The following is a 21,057-nucleotide window of genomic DNA, read 5'->3' as shown; positions in this document are numbered from 1 at the left end:
CATTCTGCTTTTGTGCCTAAACATTTCAAGACATGAGCTCAGTGCTGTTTTCCCAAGGGTTTCTTCATTGTCCCGCGTTGCTTGTGCAACCAATGCACATTCCATTGTAAGCTACCATCCCTTTAAAATGCTTCAGGGCTTTATTTGCACATCCAATGTTCATTATTTTCTGCAGTAATATGCCTTGTGAATAAATTTAATAAACATTTTCATAATTATGGCTTGTGGATACAAAACAGACATTGCTACAGACTTTTTATGACAAAGAAAATACTAAATTGATTCATCTGTTCTAATTGTCCCTGAAAGAAACATTAAAAAGTTGAAATTTCACTTAACAAAAAGACATTCGGTTACACACATACAACATACATCCTATGACATCCTTTATAAACCCATTGTGATGTCTCTGCAACAAGTAATGACATTTGCAGGCTTATAACAATTACAATGTGACATCACACTGAGAAATTTTCGAAGGCACTCCTCATCACCAGGAATGCATGAAGAATTGGCAAACAATGAGTGGCTTTAATGTTTGTGCTTCTATTTTCTACTCATAATTTCAAAAGAATTTCATGAGAAAGATATCTAAAACAAGTAAACACTAAAACCACAGAGGAAAAAAATCACCATCATAATCATAAGATAACCATAACAACAAGAAGAAATTTCACCAATAACCATAATATTAACTGTCATAGTAATGACAATAACAAACACCAATGTATTACAGAGCTGTTAGGAAGATTGTCTTTAAGTTGTATTCATAATTCATTAAGATACACATTATTTCCAGTGAAAAGTTAAATGAATGTGTTGCCACCAATCCTGATGCTGATGTGATATAAACTACTCCTTAACGCTTTTACTGGGAGGCATAAATGTTCAAATAGTCCGTAACTTATACTGTTCAATTTCATTACACTGAAAATTAACCAAGAGGTAAAAAGTCTATGACAAAGAAAAAAATAAAAAGACCAGTTGGTGGTTTTACAATGTAAATTGATTAGTTTTCATTGGTAAAATGAGCTCTATTTCTCAGAGGTCAGAACCATACAGTAAATGATATCTGGCTCTTGTGCGAACAATCTCACTTTAAATTTTTCATTGTAATATTTACTTACTATTTTAATATCTTTTTTTGTAAATAATAAGATTATTATCATTGAATAATGAGTAAGCTGTGGGTAACAGCTGTACCACTAACGCATGTGTGTTGTATAGCCCTTAATATTGATAAGCGTTATTGGTTATGAAGATATCAGGTATGACGTGTTGTGGTCATATCTCGGTAACAGCAGATTTGAAAAATACAGGTTAGCTGTGTGGCATCCCTGTATCCTCAGACTGTTCGCAGAGTCTCAGTTTTAACAGCATATACACATGGCTTCAACATGGAGATTCAAAAAGCAGTCCAGGAGGTTTGTCTTTATGCAAATGCCAACCAACACCTGAGCGAGATAATGGTACCGCCATGTTATGCACTAATTTTATGCCAGAATATCATAACATACAAATACATTGATGAGTGCCCTTACTCTTGAGTCGTTTTCTTCGTCTCAGATCCATATTTAATAGCTTAAGGTGAACCGTTTGTCTACACAGTATACCTAAGAGAAGCATAAACGTGTATGTACCCAGCATTACAGAAATCTAATGTATTCTTGTGCTTTTGGTAGACCAGCGTCCCTCACGATGAACCTCCCTTGCAAATCCCAGCACTTGGACGTTGTAGAAAGTGGTGGCTCAGAATCCAAACAAAGTGCCATTGATCATTAATGAGTCATTTTAAGATGGAGAAAAAAGATGATTGTCAGACATTTCTCTTGGTTTTCGTCTGGGCTTTTATGCCCAATTGTGTCCCAGAATGGCTTTCATCGATAGTTCGAAGCGATCTCCAGTTATGTACTGAAGGGCAAACTTGAGGATTTAAAACTCCTTGTGTACTATTTTCAGGATTCCACCAAAACAATTTGAACAGAAACTCAATTGGTACATCCATATTAAATTCACACTGAATAAGATGCAGGCGAAACAATGTATGGTAAGGCTTACTTTCTCTGTCTCACTGTATTCAAAATGAGTTCATTAAATTCTTAAGAGTTTCTGGATATGCTCCTCCTATTGTTCCATCATCATTCCTTTTGACATACGTTGTAAAAACCCTGCCGCACTTCCTCATTATGACGACGTGGATTAGGGTTTAAAAAGAGATAAGATCCAGCATTACGTTTGTCCAACTGTAAGTAGCTTTGCAATTCGTCAGTTGGGATGAGCGCTCCATGTTCATCTGGTTCCTCTTATGCAGATGTTAATTATTAGTCTCCCAGTCGTTCAATCATAGTTATAAGATAAAAGCCGTTCTCTGAAATATATGGCTCCATAGCAGCTATATCTGTAATGTGTAATAATGTAAGATATCTGAGGATAAAAACATGACATAAAGATATGAAAAATGTCCACATCATGTGGAATTTATATTACACTCTATTGATATTCTATGCGGTAGATTTATAGGCAAAATTTACACAAATAAATAGTTGTATATGGCAGCTTTGATCATAATTATAGCGGCAATTTCATTAACATAAAAAGCACAAAAAACTTTGAAGCTCTATCAAACCTGACTTATAACTGTTGTTATCTAATCTTATGTTGTGAATTTGCCACTATATACAATATATATATGTAAAAGGTGCCACATCGCTTTCTGTGTAGTTTCTCCCACTTCGTGGCCCCCTACTTCAAAATCTGTTTCTCTGATTCCTTTACCATCCTCCTACTCCTTTTCTCTCTTCTCTCGTTATTTCTCTCCCTCTTCCGCCCACTCTCTCTCTCCTACAGTCCCTCTACCATCCACCAACTTCTCACACAGTCTATCCTTCACCCATCTTTTGCTCACACAGTAACCTCATTCTTGCTTCCTGTTCTAACCCCTTGGTTGGATGCCACTCCTCCTCCACTTCCCCCTCCACCAGGGATGAAGTGAAGTTGTTCAATGGTATTTTGCCTTTTAGCTGCAAATGCAAGCCTCCTGGCACTGTGTCCACCAAGAGTCCCTGTTCCCATGACAACTCCTGTTCCTGGCATGTCGCCCCATGCCACTCCTCCGCCCCCGCCTCCTCCCAGGTGACCTGACATCACCGCCGAATTCCGCTCTTGCTCTCGCCCCGACGTCGGGTGCGAGTTCATCTTGATCATGTGGTGACGGTCGAGTGACGGCGTGGCGCAAACATTCTGCTGCGATTGAGCTTTCTGGTGGCTGACGCGGGGCAGGGTGGGCACCATTCCTCCTCCCCCTCCGCCCGTGTAGTCGCCCATTCCCATACCCATCCCGCTTCCGCCATACTCAACCCCGCTTACCTCCTCCTCTAGATGATCTGGTGACATCAGCAGCCTCTCCTTGGACTTCTTCAGGGTGTTCTGGTTATTGGAGTTCTTTGATGCACTGGCCATGGCTTTGTAGTATTGGTGCTGCTGGTTCTTCGAGAGCCTTGATAAGGTGTTGCCATCGGCAAGGGCAAGGAGCTGGTCCGTCGACTTGACGCGGCGTGGCGGTTTAGAAAGCGTATCGTAATTCTGGTTTTGCTTTGTTTCCGGAGGTTCCAGAGGGTAAGGATTCGGGGTGTGGCTTGGGGCAGACTGCGGATGAGGTATTCGAGGACGAGTGGCATGGGTGGGAAGCGTGCCTCTTCCCCCCATTGTGTAGTCGCCACCCCAGGGAAGGTGATGCTGGGAGGAATGAAAGGCGGGAGGGGCGTTGTTGGGCCTCCGTTTGGTGGTACAGTAACCTGAATATTCCTCCAATCCTCCTTTCTCTGTAGGTGGAGGAAAACATGTTTAAAAAGATCCGAAAATTGGGCAAGAAAAGAATAAACATTAGGGATGTACCAATATTAATAATCTGTCTAATAAGCTGATAATTATAAAATATTAATTTTCATGTTATGGAAATAGCTGATAAAGACCAATAAATGACCAAAATCAAAAATCTGCCTAATATCAATAAAACACGAAAAAAACAATCATTTTAAAGTGAATTTAAACATCACAACATTATAATGCACAGTATGAAAATACTTGAGATTTACTTAAGAATACATGTAAAAGTGTTTATTATTAGTTCTACACTAAGTAAATTATCAGTGTTTTTAAAGATTAACTTTAGGTGAGCATTAGATGACGGCAAGCATAATCTAGATGGAAAAATAACATCTAATCTAGTATTGGCCAATAACCAATATGGTACCAATATATTGTGCATCCCAAATAAAAATGGATGCACAACTAAAAATGTTTACAGGATTTGAGCTACAAGCTAGAATGTCATTCAAACATTTATCAGAACCTACTTAAAGGGTTAGTTCACCCAAAAATGAAAAATTCTGTCATTAATTACTCACCCTCATGTCGTTCCACATCCATAAGACCTTCGTTCATCTTTGGAACACAAACTAAGATATTTTTGATGAAATCTGAGAGGTATATGACTCGTCCATAGACAGCAATATAATCAACACTTTTAAGGTCTAGAAAGGTACTAAAGACATCATTAAAACAGTTGACGTGACTGCAGTGGTTCAACCTTAATTTTATGAAGCGACAAGAATACTTTTTGGCGCAAAAACAAAACATAAACATGTGATGCTGACACAGGAGCCGGCCAATAACGAGTCGGCGTTCTGACATAGAACCTGGAATTGCTGGACGTAAACAACGTATGAGAATGACACAGAAGAGAAGATACTGTTGAATAAAGTCATTATTTTTGTTTTGTTTTTGCACACAAAAAGTATTCTCGTCGCTTCATAAAATTAAAGTTGAACCACTGTAGTCATGTCAACGGTTTTAACAATGTCTTTAGTACCTTTCTGGACCTTGAAAGTGTTGATTATATTGCTGTCTATGGACAAGTCATATATCTCTCAGATTTCATCAAAAATATCTTAATTTGTGTTCTGAAGATGAACGAAGGTCTTACGGGTGTGGAACGACATAAGGGTGAGTAATTCATTACAGAATTTTAATTTTTGGGTGAACTAACACTTTAACTCTTAATATAAATTCTTCAACCTCTATCCCAGGACTATATGTTTAATGCGAAACTTGATCAAAGTCCCTTTCAAGGAAAGTCTGTTCACTCGGTGGCCATATTTGCAACACCTCCTGGCAGCTATTTCGGGCATCCAAGACCAAGTCCTATCTATTTGAATGGGAGAATCCTGAAATCTCAAAAACTGCATGGTGAACTCACAATTAAATAACATATTTCAAATCAGCAACAAAATCTGACATGAATTTTCCCATAATAGCGTTAAAAAGCTTATTTTTCAGGCTAGACGAGCCACTGCGCATGTGCAGTCCTAAGCGCGAGTCTCAGGTTTCTATGGGAACCGGAGCCTCTAATGGCAGCTGCAGTGATGCAACGACTTTTTCAATCAGCGACTGGCTCTTCTTCTTAGAAGGCGGGATGTATTCTGCCATATTGCGCGTTGCAGTTTCTCCCATTCGTAACTAATAGGAGTGAACCGTCTTTCTATATTTATAGTCTTTGACTTGATTTAATTAATATAATAATATTAGTACAATCCTATTTTATCCTGTACCTTGAGCCATTTCATCTTTCGGCTGATTAAGTCTGAGTCATTGTATCAGCCTGTATAACCTTCGCCTGTGCAGAACTTTCTTGTCATCCAACTGTAACTCACACTTCCCAGGAGGTTTGATGTCTAGCTGAGAGAGAGAGGCCTTAAGGCTTTATGCGTCTGTACAAGATTGCGGGCGCTTTGCTATGGTTTGCCCTCATTAAAATGACCTTCACAAACATTTATATCTCCCAAGCCATCCAGTGAAACACTGACACTGCTTTAAATAAAAACCCAAGCGTACAGATAATTTTCGGCAACATTCTGAGCCCCGCATGAGACCATGTCCTCATCATCGAGCAGGTAATTTCTCCTTCAAAACACAACAGTACTAAATGTCACACTGTTTTTGAAATTCATCCATCTTTTTCTCCTTATTGCTTCTAAATTTGCTTTATGCCTTTGAAATGATGTGGGCTATAATAAGAAAGCAATCATGCCGACCTTTTATGTAATTCTTATAAAACATCATTTCCTTGAGATAAGAATCTTCCTCTCCAATGGTAATAAAGCACTCACCCAGACGCTTAAGAGATGAGTATCTGTTGATCTCAGGCTTCATGGCGGCTTCATACGAGGGTGGCAGCTGAGCCAGGTTATGTAGGGAGTGATGGAAGGACGGCTGGGGCTTCATGGCGTTAGTATGCTTACTGGGCTTCAATGTGCCTCCGGCGACCATCTGCATGTTGTTCATACGTGCTCCACGCTCTTTAAAGACACATATGCGCAATGATGGACGCTGAGGTTATTTCAAACTCTACAGAATATACAACTATGTAGAATTGTTAGTTTTACCTACCGATGGTGGCTGTATGTTTGGGACTGGAGCCTGTGGTATGGATGAAGTTATGCTGTAGATTCCCCACTGTGAATAAGAAAAAAAAGCATAGGGTGTATGTGTTTTATGGATTTCTGCCTTTATGTGCATGTCTTTGCAATAATTTACATTTAGGATGAATTTACAAAGCACATTTATTCATCTAATACCATAAATGTTGCCCTATTAAGCTCTTTCTAGCTCCACAATGTGTTGAAAATTTTACACCGTCTGTTCATTCTAATGCCATCATATACAGCTTCGTGCTAAATAATTCACAAATGCCCTTTCATCATTTGGCTATTGCTTTTTCCCTGTGTTCCTTTCTTGTCCTGAATTTATACAGTTGGTCGTTCACAAGACTCAAGCTGAGATGGAAACATGAAAGGATCTCTGTATTACATATAATGCAACAATACCTGCCAAATGCAACCAGGTCCAAATGGTAAAATTAGTTCACATTCATAAAATCATTGAATATTAATGAATATTTGACCTAAGACACTTTGTTTCATGTTATAGCTGGTGACATGCAACTAATTGGCTTTTAATCCATGTAGAAATACGATTTCATGCAAAGTCAAATACATACAATAATGGCGACATATGTTTTTTCATTATACTTTAACTTTATCAAAATAAAAGTAACTATTTCAACTTTATTTTTTAAGTTATTAAAGATTCAACAAGAAAATTTGCTGCAATTTGTATAGCCAATTTGATTTGAAGTCACAGATAACCTGGATAAAGAAATAGACATTAGAAATAGACAGTTTTATTTCATTTAAACAGTTATTAGGGTTAAAGGATTTACTTTTTGTCACTAAATAATAGTGAACTCTGAATTTAATTTTCATATTAAAGTTTTTTTTTGTTAATGGGTGATATGTGGATACACAAATTCAGTATTATGGTGTGTTACAAATATTGTTTTTTGCTTTTAAGTTAAAGTAAAATGCCCCCATCAGAAATGGGGCAGTGGCATGTTGTTGATGCTGTTTCACAATTCAATTTAATAATTATCATGATTCTTAATATTCTAATTATGATGGACTTATTGGATTATTAATAATACATTTTAGATATACACTTCAAACCTCTTCATTATTCATCATAATATATAGGCTAATGAAACTAAATCATCAATCTGAATTACCAGTAATACTTTATTGCTAGCAACTATTACATATCTTGCTTATATATAATTCATAGAATTATAAGCACAAATGCACACTGCTCTTAAGGGGGCATCTTCCCCTGCATATGGAGATAATGAAGTTTTCCACTCACATCTGTTATCTTTCTCTCTCTGTAGTGTGGGATATAGATTTTTCGGGGGTCGTCCAAGTGTCCCCTCTCCTCCTCCAGTTCCCAAGGCTACGCTGTTGTTTCTCTCTCCCTCTTGAACTGGACTCGACTGGTGACGCAACATTTCCACAAGAGCCCTGACAGGGAAAGATGTAGAACTGATTAGACTAGAGAATACGATTTAAAGGGTTAGTTCACCCAAAAATGAAAATTACTCCATAATTTATTCACTCTCAAGTCATCCTAGCTGTATATGACTTGTTGTTTTAGCCGAAACACAGTCGGAGTTATGTTAAAATATTCTGGCTCTTCCAAGCTTTATAATGGGAGTAAATGGTACCCGAGCCCAAAAAGCCCAAAAGCGCATCCATCCATAATCAAAGTAATCCATACGGCTCCAGGGGGTTAATAAAGGCCTTCTGAAGTGAAGCGATGGATTTTTGTAAGAAAAATGTCCATATTTAAAACTTTAGAAACTAAAATCACTGGCTTCCGGCAACGGCCGTATGTGAGTCTAGTTCCTGCAAAAGAGTGACCTCTGACCCATACGTTGCATGACGTATTGAAGAACGTGGAAGCAAAAAACAAAACACCGGTCACGAATTAGAAGTATAAAATTAGACTTTTTTTTAAAAGTTGGTGGTTTTCGATATAAGAGAAGATGAACTTGAGTTTGTTGCCCATCCCTATTTGTTTGAACCGCAAGAGGCGTCTAGTCTCATCTAAGCTTACGCTACATCCTTCATCATACGTGGTGTCCGCTGGAACTCGACTTGCGTACGGCCGTTACAGGAAGTCTATGGATTTAATTTCAAAATCTTGGGTACCATTCACTACCATTATAAAGCTTGGAAGAGCCAGAATATTTTTAATATAACTCCAACTGTGTTTGGGTGAAAGAAGAAAGTCATATACACCTAGGATGGCTTGAGGGTGAGTAAATTATGGGATGATTTTTTTGGGTGAACTAACCCTTTAAGGTAGATTAGACATCCTTTTTGTCTGAGACACATTAGAGATGAACTCTCACCTGGGCATGTTGAGTTCTCTGTTCCTAGGCTGCCGTGATGCCTTGTGGAACGCCACTTTAATGGCCACTGCCACTGCCACAGTAAACGAGATGACTCCACCGATGACGTAGATGGTGTTGTTGCTCTGTTCGATGCGGCTGAGGTCCGGATGGGAAGGCTGTGACGGCCTGGTCGCAGGGGGGGCTGTATTGGCCCACACAGGGGAATGGTAGTTGTGGCAAATGTTCTGGTCCAGCCTTCGAGTGCGGTCCGGACAACAAAATCGATAATGGCAGGTGCCACAGCAGTAGATGAAGTCATCCTTGGAGCAGTTAAAGGTGAGGTCATACTGCCCCATGACATCATAATAACCTCGACACACGTCCACTTCCACCAGTTTGCGAGAAGGCGGAGCTACAAGCGCTTTTCCAAAAGGGGCCTTCATTGCATCAGTCGTTACATTCTTTGGCAGCATTGTCTGAGGCAACGGCCCGAGGGGCATTTCTGCCACTCCAGCTGGCTGCTTTGGCCGACGATTCATGGACTTCCCTCGCATACTCCCACCGCTTTTAGAAAGGGGGTGAAGAAAGCCCCTACCCTGAGATCTGGGGTTGGGCGTCGGGGTGATGGTGATGGGCCCATTTGCTCCGTTTCTGGAGGGGCCCGGGACGCTCGCAGAGGAAACGTTAAGTGGGACAGCGATTAGCAGGAAGAGAATGATGACACGTACTCGAGCTTCCAAGGTGGGCATCATCTTTACATGACTAATGCTGCTATTTTCTCTCGCTGACTCAACCCACCGCACAATGCCGAATTTTGTAAAAACAGCCTGCTTAGTGCTGTATGTAAAATATTCTTGAAGCAGCCCTCCGACGTATGAAATTTGAGTTTATATCAAAACAGTCCCAAAAGAAAAATCTGTTTTCAAAGTCTGATAAAAGTGTATAATGTGAATGGTCACACTCGGAGACAGCGTGCGAGAAAAAAAAAAAAACTATTTCGATGTGCTTTCAGCTTCAAGGTAAGCTATACAACACATATTCTCTCAACATGCAGTGTTTCCATCCAGCATATAGCTGGAAAACCTGAACAATATGTAAAACAACCCAAATACTGACAATATTCTGAGCAGGCAACATACAATTGGCTAGTTCTTGTATAAACAGGAAATGAAAGAATATTTAATTTATTGTCAGTTTTGAATGTATTAACAAGGCAAATATTCCCTTTTGTGGCTTTGTTCAAAAAAATACATTTTCACATATCCGCAGACAAACAAAATGGCTTCTCGTTACTGTCCTCCTATTACTTCAATATCTAGTATATCATGACACATGAAGGCAATTAAGTTGTAGTACAACTGTGTACATTAGACGTATTTAGGTATAATTCTCTGTTTTGGCACTTATCAGGATGAAAGATTAATTTAAGAGAAAGGGGCAACTGTAAACATCTTTAAAATGTAAACTAATGTTTTGCTTGTCTTCACAATTTTTTTTATTTGGGCACTCCTTACATTCAGCAATGGCACTTAGTCTTTAAGCAGATTTCCCTGACCTGTTATGCTCCCTGAATGTTTACTATTATTAATTAGTATAAACAATTTCCATACACTTGGTGAAAAAAAATAACCTCCGAAACTAATCTTCTTGTTCTTGTTTACGTGTTAACAGGACTACTCAGAATGGTGAACTCCTTTGAGGGTTTGAGGCCAGTGTGATGAGGAATCATTTTGAGTTTGTTCAGCAAACCTCTACATTACTGAACTGAAATGAATGTGCATTTCCTCATTCAGCATGTAAAGAATGACCAAATGGATAATCCTGTGTGCAAATTTACAATAGCTGAAAGATATCAGATATGAACTGAGTCATCTGTCATGTTGTATTTAAAACGTATGCCCTATCGTCACGTAGTTTAGGTGTGTATTAGAGAATGTTCAGTAAACCGACGACACAAACACACACAAAAAAACTGATGATGGCAGTGAAGACGTAAAACGTTTTCAAGGCTGATTGTCTTCACAATAGAAATTTCCAAGGAGAGTCTTTGACTTCCAGTCTCTTTCCAGTTTCTTAAGGTTCACGCAGCAGATATGCTTTTAAGATAAGCCCAGTTTTCATTGAGAAAGGTTTGAAAGCGTTTGCTGATGCTCTTGGTGAAATGGTTTAAAATCCCATGGTGTGGACATGGCTGTTTCCTCACGATTTTTGCAGGGTTGATCTTGGAATCCACTGGTTATGAAGCGTTCAGTTATCAAGCGATGTGCCTCTGAAAAGAAATCAACACACTGATGTTACATCCTACATGCACACACACACAGACATCAGTGAAAGTTTTTGAAAGATCATAGTTAGCTTGTCAGCTGCATGGCAGCCTATTATTTTCATTGTGACACATATGGCATGTGACAAAAAAAAAAAAAAAGGTATGCGGCAACTTATGCGATCAATATAGAATCCGCAGAATTCAACACAAAAGAGATTTTTATGGGGTTGGACTGTATGTTTATACACATTAAATCCACATTAGGGATATTTATTTATTCAACGAGACAAGAAATATTAGTGAAAGCAGACTGTCACTCCTTTTTTGAGCATAGATGTGAAAATGCACTATCCAGACTCAAATGGTTGCAACTGAAGAATGCTTTGGAATACAGACTTAAGGTAAAGGTCTCTTTAAAAAAAAAAAAAAAAGACGCTCAGCAGATTATTGCTGAAGTGAAAGCACTACAAATGAATATGTAAAAAAGTTATAGACGTATAAGATTACTGTAAAACAAATGTAGTGTACTCAATTTTTATTTTATACAAAATAATTGTTACTCTTTAAAATCAAAGCCATATGTCTAACCAAGTTGTGTTTTAAATGTGAAGTTGATATCACAAAAATTGAAGTTCCTATGAGATTTTGTTTTGGCACTATACCAAAAATAGAATTTATTTTTATGCGCTCTTCTGTAACAAATTAATATATTTCTGTCACAATATCACTTCTATCATAAAACAGTCACCAAATATGGAACCTTGAGTCTCAGACCTTTCTGACAATATGTTTTGTCAAGATCAGAAAATATTTTGATTATAAAATAGTCCAAATAAATGTTGTAATATGAAACATGACACTGGCCACCAGGGGGAGGAGCCCATTAAAAGGTTTTAAAGTACAGTTTCCATGGTAATGCATAACAGTCGGTTTTTGGTAACAGTTTTCAGAGGGTAAATTTTGCATTTTTAAGCTTTCGAATGATACCTAATTTATGATGATTACTAAAAAATGTGATAGAAAAAAAGGCAATAAAAAAAAAGAACTCCAAGCGTTTAAGGGGTTAAATATGCAAATAAGCAAACATTTATTTTTATTAGCAAAATTGCTGTACACAATAAAAATGAACTTTCAATATCAATCAAAGTAACTAAGAAGTGTGTGAAAACAACTTCAAAATGTCAATGAGAAGAGTCTTAAACATTAAACACAACAAGCTTTCAAACAACTCATACAATTTTAGCACATAAACATCTTAGAGTTGTTAGAACTTACGAAATACATTAATTTCCAATAGGTTGTTTGCACATGAATTCACGGGGTGGAGTGAAATGCACATGGAGGGCAGGAAGTGATTTTCTACATAGGGAAGCACTATGAAATGCCTATGTTTTGCATCATTTATTGTTGCTCTAATCGATCAAACCGAGAAACCACAAGGAGCTTTTATCGTGTACCAAAAGTTGTTGTTCATCAGGGGGAAAAAACGCAAGAAATTTACTGAAAAAATGCAGGAAAAAGTGCCTTGTAATCTGCAGTCGGAAGGAGCCGAGTCGGATAATGGTTGCGTGTGCAGTGACCACTTTGTCAAAAGTTATTACAACTTGCATATGCAACCACTAACAAAAGAGTAGTATGCCTCAAGAAGGATGTCCGTGTCCGGTTGTATAAAGCACCTTAATTTTCCTTAGTATAACATACAGTATGTTTTGGAAAACTTCACCATTAGTGTTACACTGAGCGAGCAGGTTCAATTCAAATCTTACAAGACATTATCGGCCGCTTTATATTATAAACATTTTATTCATATAAACACTGATCAAGTAGCATACCCTATCTGTATTAAAAATAATGTGTCCATGGCAGCAATAGACCCTTTTCACATTTCCGGGTTTCTCAGAAGCGGAAGTCGCCATAGTTGGGTAAAATTCTATAGCGGTGAATGAGAGAATACATTTAATATATTTTTTGTGTTTCCATTTGCTCAAATAGCAAAAGAAAAACTCCACAATAGTGTTTTCACAACTTTCAAAAAGAGGGAAAAAAATAGAGAGCGATTGATAACAGCAGTCAGAAGAGAGAAAGATGTCATTTTTACATCACTCCCATAGCTGCTGTATTAGAAACATGCTCACAGCAGCGTTAACTAGATTTTTTGTAATGTGATGCAAAGGTAATATAATACTAAGTATAGTGTTATAAATGTACATATGTTTTTTTAAAAATGAAAATATAAAAAACTTAAAACCGTTAAAACGCGTCATCACAGTCTGTGAAAAGGGTCTATAGAATTTTATAAAGGTAAAAGCTGGGTCACTGTCATGAAACACTTAGCGGTTTAAGGAATTATATCAAAGACTTTATATGCAACACTCTTAAAGTCGTTCCCATAGGTAAAGGGAAATCATGCCTTAAGTCTCATACTTAAAGGGATAGTTCACTAAAAAATGAAAATTCTGTCATTATTTACTCACCCTCAAGTTGTTTGTATGAATTTTGTAAACCTGTATGAATTTTTTTCTTCAGGTGAACACAAAGGAAGATATTTTGAAGAATGTCGGTAATCAAACAGTTGATGGACCCCACTGACTTCCATAGTAGGAAATAAAAATACTATGGAAGTCAATGGGTCCATCAACTGTCTACCTACCAACATTCTTTAAAATATCTGCTTTTGTGTTCAACGGAATAAAGGAACTCATACATGTTTGGAACAAACTGAGGGTGAGTAAATAATGACAAAATTTCATCTCTTTAAGGGAAAAACTTAAGGTGCTTTACGCAACCGGGCACTAGAAAAGTTGCTTACAGTATCGTTAACAGGCAAATATTCCAAAATCGCTCCTCTTTATAACGTAAGGATCGCATCCAACATTTGTTGTGATTTTCTGTTTATAGCCTAAACCAGTACATTAAGGTCTTTCCTCCATCTTGTCCATTCTGCTTTTCACTTCCTGCCCTCCATCTGAATTTCATGCATCATCAGAATCACGTGATTGCAAACAAGCTATACACATTAGAAAAACCTCATCATTACAGTAGCAAGCTAACTTATTTTTTAGCATTATTGGTAAAATCATCTCTACATACAGTCTGAGCATCATATTAGTTCTGGTTCTTTGATCATTTTGAATTGAATTTGGCAAAATTTGTGAGTCGAATTTTCAAGATTTTAGAACCATGGAAATCAGATCACTCCAGATTCATGAATAAATGCGATTTGTGAACCAAGCTGAATTCGGAACCGCATACTATGCTTTCTAGCATACTATTCTTACTATTTTCCCCATATCTTTTTTTTACCCCTGCCCTGTGACACTCTGGGCAGAAATAGTAATTGTAGTATGCTAATATGCAGTTCTGAATTCAGCACCAGTTTAAAAGGTTCAAAAAGAATCAGCTCATCACAAATCAAACCTCGCCGTGTTTCATGAGCACATTCGATTTCTAAATGTCAAAATAACAAGGAATGCTATGATTTTCTGCAGTGTAATGGAGTAAAAAGTAAGATATTATGCTGTTGATTAAACCAATCGCCTTTTATTGTATTAACTAAATTTTTTTATTTAAATGAAATTTTAAGGCAACTTACTTTTTTAAGTTAAACCAACTATTCTTTTTTACAGTGTAATATACTTTGAGTACATATATAAAGTCAGCATGAAACGGAAGTTGCAATAGTTTTTCTTCCCTATTGTGACGTATATTCAAGTGAAATGGTTCCTCGAACAAGAAAAAATGTTAACACTTTACAATAAGGTTCCTTAGTTATCATTAGTTAGTGCATTAACTAACATGAACTAACCACAAGCAATACATTTGTTACTGTATTTACTAATGTTAGTTCATTAACATTAGTTAATGAAAATACAGTTGTTCATTGTTCATGTTAGTTCACAATGCATTAGCTAATGTTAACAAGATTTTAATAATTTATTAGTAAATGTTGAAATTAACATTAACAAAGGTTAATAAATGCTGTATAAGTGCAGTTCATTATAAGTTAATGTTAACTAATGCTAACTAAAGAACCTTATTGTAAAGTGTTACCGAAAAAAATGTATGGCGGGTCTTTATTTTTAGGGAACTAATTGGATTATTGGATTGTGACAGCTTGTAAGATGTAAGAAAAATAATTTTTGATTTCATGGTAACTTTAACATTTAGATATAGATTTAATATCTACCATTACATTCAAGCAAGATTATAATAGATTACATTTAATATATACTCCTTAAATCTGTACTTCAACTTATATCTAACATTTGCACTAAGTGCAGTACAGCTGCAGATTTCAGCTCATGACGCTGAAAAAGAAAAGAAGAGATGATGTGATGACCATTTGTCTAATGTGTTACAAGTCACTATGAATCAGAAGCATTGAGAGAAGTGAATAGTAGCAATGATCTGAACAAATAGTGATCAGTCCTTTTCAGAGAGCATAGCATGATGCATGACATGAGGGAGGGGGTAGAGCGAGAGAGGGAGAGAGAGAGAGAGAGAGAGAGATGCTGCTTTCCTGACACTGTAGGTCTATGTGTCAGAATGTTTGTGAGGAAGTAAAAGAGACAAGTGTTGTGCTAATGTTATTCTGTAATCAATACCTATATGCTTTTTTTTTTTTTTTTTAACAATTGTAGGGGCCCGAGAAAAACCATCGCACAGATAAAAAAAAAAGGTTGGGAAAAGTACAAAAGAAAAGAGAGATAAATGCAGGGTAGATATTTAAATATGAGCACAGTATAGCAGAAGTGCACAGAGCCAGAGGTATGACAGAGGAGAGGTGCTTTGTGTGTTTGTGTGTGTGTATGTGGGAGGGCAGTGTGTGGGCGGAAGAGAATGGAGAGCGTTCAGTGACACCACTTACTAACACACATACGCACACAGTACACGCAGTACACAACACCAGGAACATACAGTGCTACATAGACAGTATGCTGGCTCACACGGGAATACTAACATGCTCTCATAATGCACACAACACGATCCCTAAACATGCATTTTACAGGTATATAAAATGTGCAGCCCTTGAAAAGAGTGAGTACACAAAATCTGTTGTCGCAGATCAACAAGTTAATGGTGTAAGAGAGACCAACAGCACGGCTTCGATGTAATGAGGCACAGATATCACCGAGGAAAACTGCACAGATAGAAGCCACATAAAAATCTGCAAGAATCTGCGGTTATGAATCACGTCTACAGTGTGGCATCGAGCTGGTTCTGCACATCAGCTAAACTATTGAACTATTGACTGGAAGGGGGGACTAAATGCAGGTATTATTTTAAAATACATAGGCACAGGAATACACAGAAAATACTGGCTTAAATCCACAAAAAATGAAAAAGAAACTCAGTAATTAAATAGTTTAAATGCTAAATAAATAAAACAATAATAGCTAATTATTCTTTGGATTATTTTGGAAAGTAATAAACAATATTAAGACCACAAATCTAGGTACAAGAGCTAAGATTAAAGTTAATGCAGATAATGTATAAAATATTATATTATTTTATATTATATTATATTATATTGTATTAGGTAACACTTTATTTTACAGTGTCATTGTTACATATGTTACATGTATTTACTATAGTAATAACTAGAAATTATGCATAATTACATGCAATTAACCCTGAACCAAACTCTCATCCTAACCCTAACCTTACAGTAAGTACATGTAGTTAATTGTCATTACTCGGTACTTAAATGTATAATTACAGTATAACATGGACACATTAAAATAAAGTGTAATCTTATATATTATATTATATTATATTATATTACATTATATTATATTCATTAAGGGGCAATAAATTCAAATGATGTGTGCCAAAATGTTATTTATGATATTATATTATATTATATTATATTATATTATATTATATTATATTCATTAAGGGGCAATAAATTCAAATGATGTGTGGGAAAATGTTTTTAATGTAAAAACAAGTTTAGCTACTGGGATGACTGAAATATGCTACAACATCTTGATAAATTAAAAAAAAAAAATTTAATTTTTAATCATCAGACTATATTCACTTATTTATGTAACGCTGGGAACTTGATGAATGTTGCAAAAAGGCTTCGCTAGTTCTCTTAATGACTGCTGCTGATAACAAAACATTCATAATTAGCAGAACATAACCTGCTTATGGTTTTGCCCCCATTTTGTGCATAAATAATATGGAAGCATTTAAAGCACTTTTAGAAAGGACTTTGCATTGACAGATGCAATTACGCATTTTGCACATATAGTGCAACAAGCGACCTATGTGGAAAGAATGTCCATTTTTCGCCATTGTATTTTGCACACAACTGTCAGAAGTTCTGAGAGAAGACATTTAAGACATGGAACAGTGATATTAACAGGTGTGGCGCTGAGTGATTCATGTGTGCCATTTACAGTTTTCACAGGAGCAAACCTAAGAACAGCCTATATAACATTAAAAACGGTAACCTCTCATTTGCATATCTATACTAAAGCGTAGGCCATTTCGACACCTTTTTGTCTATGTGAAACAGTATGCGCCTCTACAAACTGGATTAGCTTTTCCTCAACACGGCACCCAATCAGCAAGGCTCTGTGGGCGACTTCTAAGAGATGTGACACTGTAGATGTGGCGCATTCACAAACAGTTTTCTAGAACAGTCAGAAATGCGAGTTCATGGAGGAATCATGGACAATTCATCTGACTTTAGGAAATCGTGCTATTCTCCTTCTATTTCATTGTATTCCTATAGCAAAACATGTCTGTTTTGGATGTTCTCTCGACTTTTCTTTATCTCCCTCCATTTCCCTCTCTCTCTCTCTGTGATATTCAGTGCGTGGGTTGAGGCAGCTCACTCTCTCTCAGAATAGCACTGCAGTAGTTCAGACTTGTATAGAAGGAGAGAAGGAGAAAGAGAATGATAGATAGGATGAATAGACCTTCTTTACCCCTCTAAACCCGCTCTTCTCTTTCGAAAGACAAATAGTTTGCCCTTTTCCTTCATACCCCTGTGACACTCTGGGTTATTCGAGGACCTGACTACATCACGTCCTAAAGTGTATGCATAACATTCTCTCATATTAAAAATTTATATTTATAAAATGCCTTGGTCTTGATTAAAAGTTAAAGGGCTATCAAATGAATGCAAAGGGAAGTGAAACAGGCACTTAGTGTCCATCATGGACCATGTTTAGTTCTGTAGATCTAGAGGAATGAGATGAGTAATTATCACAGGACAGAATGAGAAAGACTAAGGCTTCTGTCATAGTCCCAAAATGAGCACAAATTCTGCTTGGTGCCTCTTGAAAGCAAATTTGCAAAAGAGAACCAGCTTTATTTATATGAGCTTGGAATAATGATCATATAAAAATGATATTAATAAATATTTGAGGTGAATGTGCAGTCATTTAAATGACCAACATGGGATTTGCGGGTCTAGCACACTGTCTTTACTAAAGATTCACCTCATTACTGAACTCTGTTCGACTTCTGCAACTCTGTTTGGCAGGGCCTTTTTTCTGTTCTTTTAAACTAAACAAACTAGGAGGCGTTGTGTACAAAATAATTCACAAAGATAAAATGACCTCAGATTTGTTATAATTTCCTGTCTTTAGTAGCCTATTTTGTGCTTTTCACCTATATTTTAATAGTTGCTACCTATTTTGTAGGCCCAAAAAATGCCTATGATTCTGTCAACATAACATAACATAAAGTAACATAAAGAATGACCGAACGTCATACCTGTAGAGAGACACACCGAATGAAAAGTCCTCTGCGCAACCCACCAAACAAAAAGGACTTTTGTTGCTCTCGCTACAGTCATATTCCCCAATAATAACAGGTTTTGCTATATTTCTGATAGCTGAAGGTGAAACTGTCGAATATCGACGTGTCTCTTGCGGATTGTGGAGCTGTAATTCGCACGAGGGTGAGTAGGTGGACATGACAACCAGCGCGAGAGCAATGAATGGCCGTCTGCGTAGGCGTGAATGCATGTTTGCACGAAAGGGTGATGTGGAGCCACCTTACACTTACATATGTGCGAACATCTTCCTCCGGTCACTTGCAATTGATTGAAACCATAAAATATGACATGAGCATGTCGAACATTTGTTTTGTTTTTGTTTGTTTTTTTTTCCAGCGCAAATCACGAAACTTCGATAAGGGACAGAGAACCAAACATATGCGCGTGAACGATTGATCAGGCAATTAGATGACATGTAGTTCAACTTGAGCGACTTACCTGTACTGAATTCTGTTGATCCTCACGACAGCGCCAGTCTCGCATCTTATTCAACCCTGAGCGACGATGATGGCTGAGAAATTATTTCCACAAACTGTTGCAGCACTCCTCTATTGATGATAGTCTCGTCTTTTGGTAACAAAACAACAGTTATAGTCACTAATTTCTTTCAAGGATTTTCTCTCACCTACCCCGGTTGTTTCCATGTTCGTACTATAGATAAAGTATCGATTTTTTTTTTTTACCTGTAAGTAACAAATCGTGCACAACTTGTTTGCGTGTTAACGTTATGAACTGTGAAAGTATTCCAGGTGAGATAACCTTTGCCTAAGTCCCTCATATATATTTAATAACGCTCAAAATAACGTGCTGCAGCGATGCCATGCATTTTTTCCCTCTGTGTTGCTCCTTAACGTTGCCGTTAATCGACGCCGCCTGCAAAGTGTGCACACAAGAACATTCCGACCCTGTCACGAAACACCGGTGGAATGAGGCGGGTGTTCTCACAGAGGTCCGCTGCGCTGAATAGTGCGTTTATTGGTTTCGCGAGACGGTGTTGATGAGGGTTTGATACGTTGATTCCCGACCGCTTCAAGTGTTTCGTTTCTCAAACTACTTCTCATCCTTGCCACGATTATGGCTGGCTAAGCAATATGGTGCGAGTGTGTGTATGTGTGTGTGTGTGTGTTGAGGGGAGACACACTGATCGGTTGCCATGGCAACGATGTCATTTTGTTTGTGACTCTAATAATCTTGATTCCTTAAAGAATACAAGAACGGGTTACAGAAAAACAGTAAGGCATCGAAATAAAGACATATAGCGTTTGCCAGATGCGGTAGTGACGGATTTAGCAAAGAAAATGCAAATAAAAAAAAAAAGAAAAAAAAAAAAAAAAAAAGCCCAAAATAAATAAAGAAAAAAAAGCCAACCCTGCATGATGACACAGCCATATCCTATTCTTTGCCACAGCCTATGGTAAAAGCTTAACCTTTACATAATACTTCATATAAAAAATATAAAGATGCATGATTTAATAAATGCTGCACGTTGCTAAATGATTTATAACGGCTGATATCTGCATAAAGATTTTCATTAATTCAAACTGCTAATCTGATTCCCTCATGTATAAGCTAGCCTACTAATAGGCTAACTTTGTATTAATTACAAGAAGTCCTTAGTTAGCTAAGATTACTCATCAAGGCAAATGCATGATTATATTGGCAATATTTCTTTAATTAATCTGCACCTAATCTAGTGTCTATAAATGAGCTCGAAGTGATAATCACACATCCTCTGCGGCGGTACTGATGCTTCTCTACCGTCGCCTCTAGCTATAAACGACAGCCGTCAATCGCCATTTCAGCACCATGGAGAGCGATGCAATCAGCTCGTCGTTTATGATGCTCACCGCACAGCACACAATCCACGGAGGACATGAAATATTAACTACTTGGTGTTTTTCTTGACACTGATTCTCATAGGTGAAAAGGGCGAGCTGTTTTGCAGACTAGTTTAGGCCCTTATCTAGAGTGCGCAACAAACCTTTTTTTTTTTTTTTTATTAACACTGATTTTTTCGATTGTTGTATAGGCCTATTCGAACTCATATCTTCCCCCTCATCGGCTTTCCTTCCTACAGACAGCAATTAGCCGGTGTGCACTTAGCTATTCCTATACAGGTGGGTGGGCCGCTGTTTCGGCCGCTCAGGCAACCTGCGACGAGAACCGCTCATCCGTTCATAACCCGCGCAAATGACAGCCCGCAATGCGCTC

The 21,057-nt window shown here is 37.4% G+C and overlaps 1 protein-coding gene across 2 annotated transcripts; it reads right to left on the bottom strand.

Moving 5' to 3' along the window:
- Positions 1-121: 121 nt before the first annotated feature.
- On the bottom strand, positions 122-20,310 carry LOC127496653 (protein shisa-7). 2 transcript variants are annotated; one of them, XM_051864306.1, is made up of 6 exons: positions 19,285-20,310; positions 8,804-11,054; positions 7,756-7,910; positions 6,448-6,513; positions 6,168-6,356; positions 122-3,821 (listed from the first exon to the last, which is right to left on the bottom strand). In XM_051864306.1, the coding sequence occupies exons 2-6, from the start codon at positions 9,535-9,537 to the stop codon at positions 2,902-2,904; spliced, it is 2,064 nt and encodes a 687-aa protein (XP_051720266.1). In that variant the 5' UTR covers positions 9,538-11,054; positions 19,285-20,310; the 3' UTR covers positions 122-2,901. The 2 variants fall into 2 exon arrangements, with proteins under 2 accessions (XP_051720266.1, XP_051720268.1); XM_051864308.1 differs by lacking the exon at positions 19,285-20,310 and adding an exon at positions 18,783-18,975.
- Between the last annotated feature and the right edge of the window lie 747 nt (positions 20,311-21,057).

This window comes from Ctenopharyngodon idella, chromosome 16, assembly GCF_019924925.1.
Source record: "Ctenopharyngodon idella isolate HZGC_01 chromosome 16, HZGC01, whole genome shotgun sequence".
Lineage (NCBI taxonomy): Eukaryota > Metazoa > Chordata > Actinopteri > Cypriniformes > Xenocyprididae > Ctenopharyngodon > Ctenopharyngodon idella.
This window is presented reverse-complemented; position numbering and strand designations above follow the sequence as displayed.

What these genes read in the sequence shown, in the direction of transcription:
- LOC127496653 (XM_051864306.1), bottom strand. Translation starts at nt 9,537, where the DNA reads ATGATGCCCACCTTGGAAGCTCGAGTACGTGTCATCATTCTCTTCCTG. An exon ending in CAAACATACAGCCACCATCG is followed by an intron (nt 6,357 to 6,447) that starts GTAGGTAAAACT and finishes GTGTCTTTAAAG; the next exon opens with AGCGTGGAGCACGTATGAAC. An exon ending in CTCATCTCTTAAGCGTCTGG is followed by an intron (nt 3,822 to 6,167) that starts GTGAGTGCTTTA and finishes CTCCACCTACAG; the next exon opens with AGAAAGGAGGATTGGAGGAA.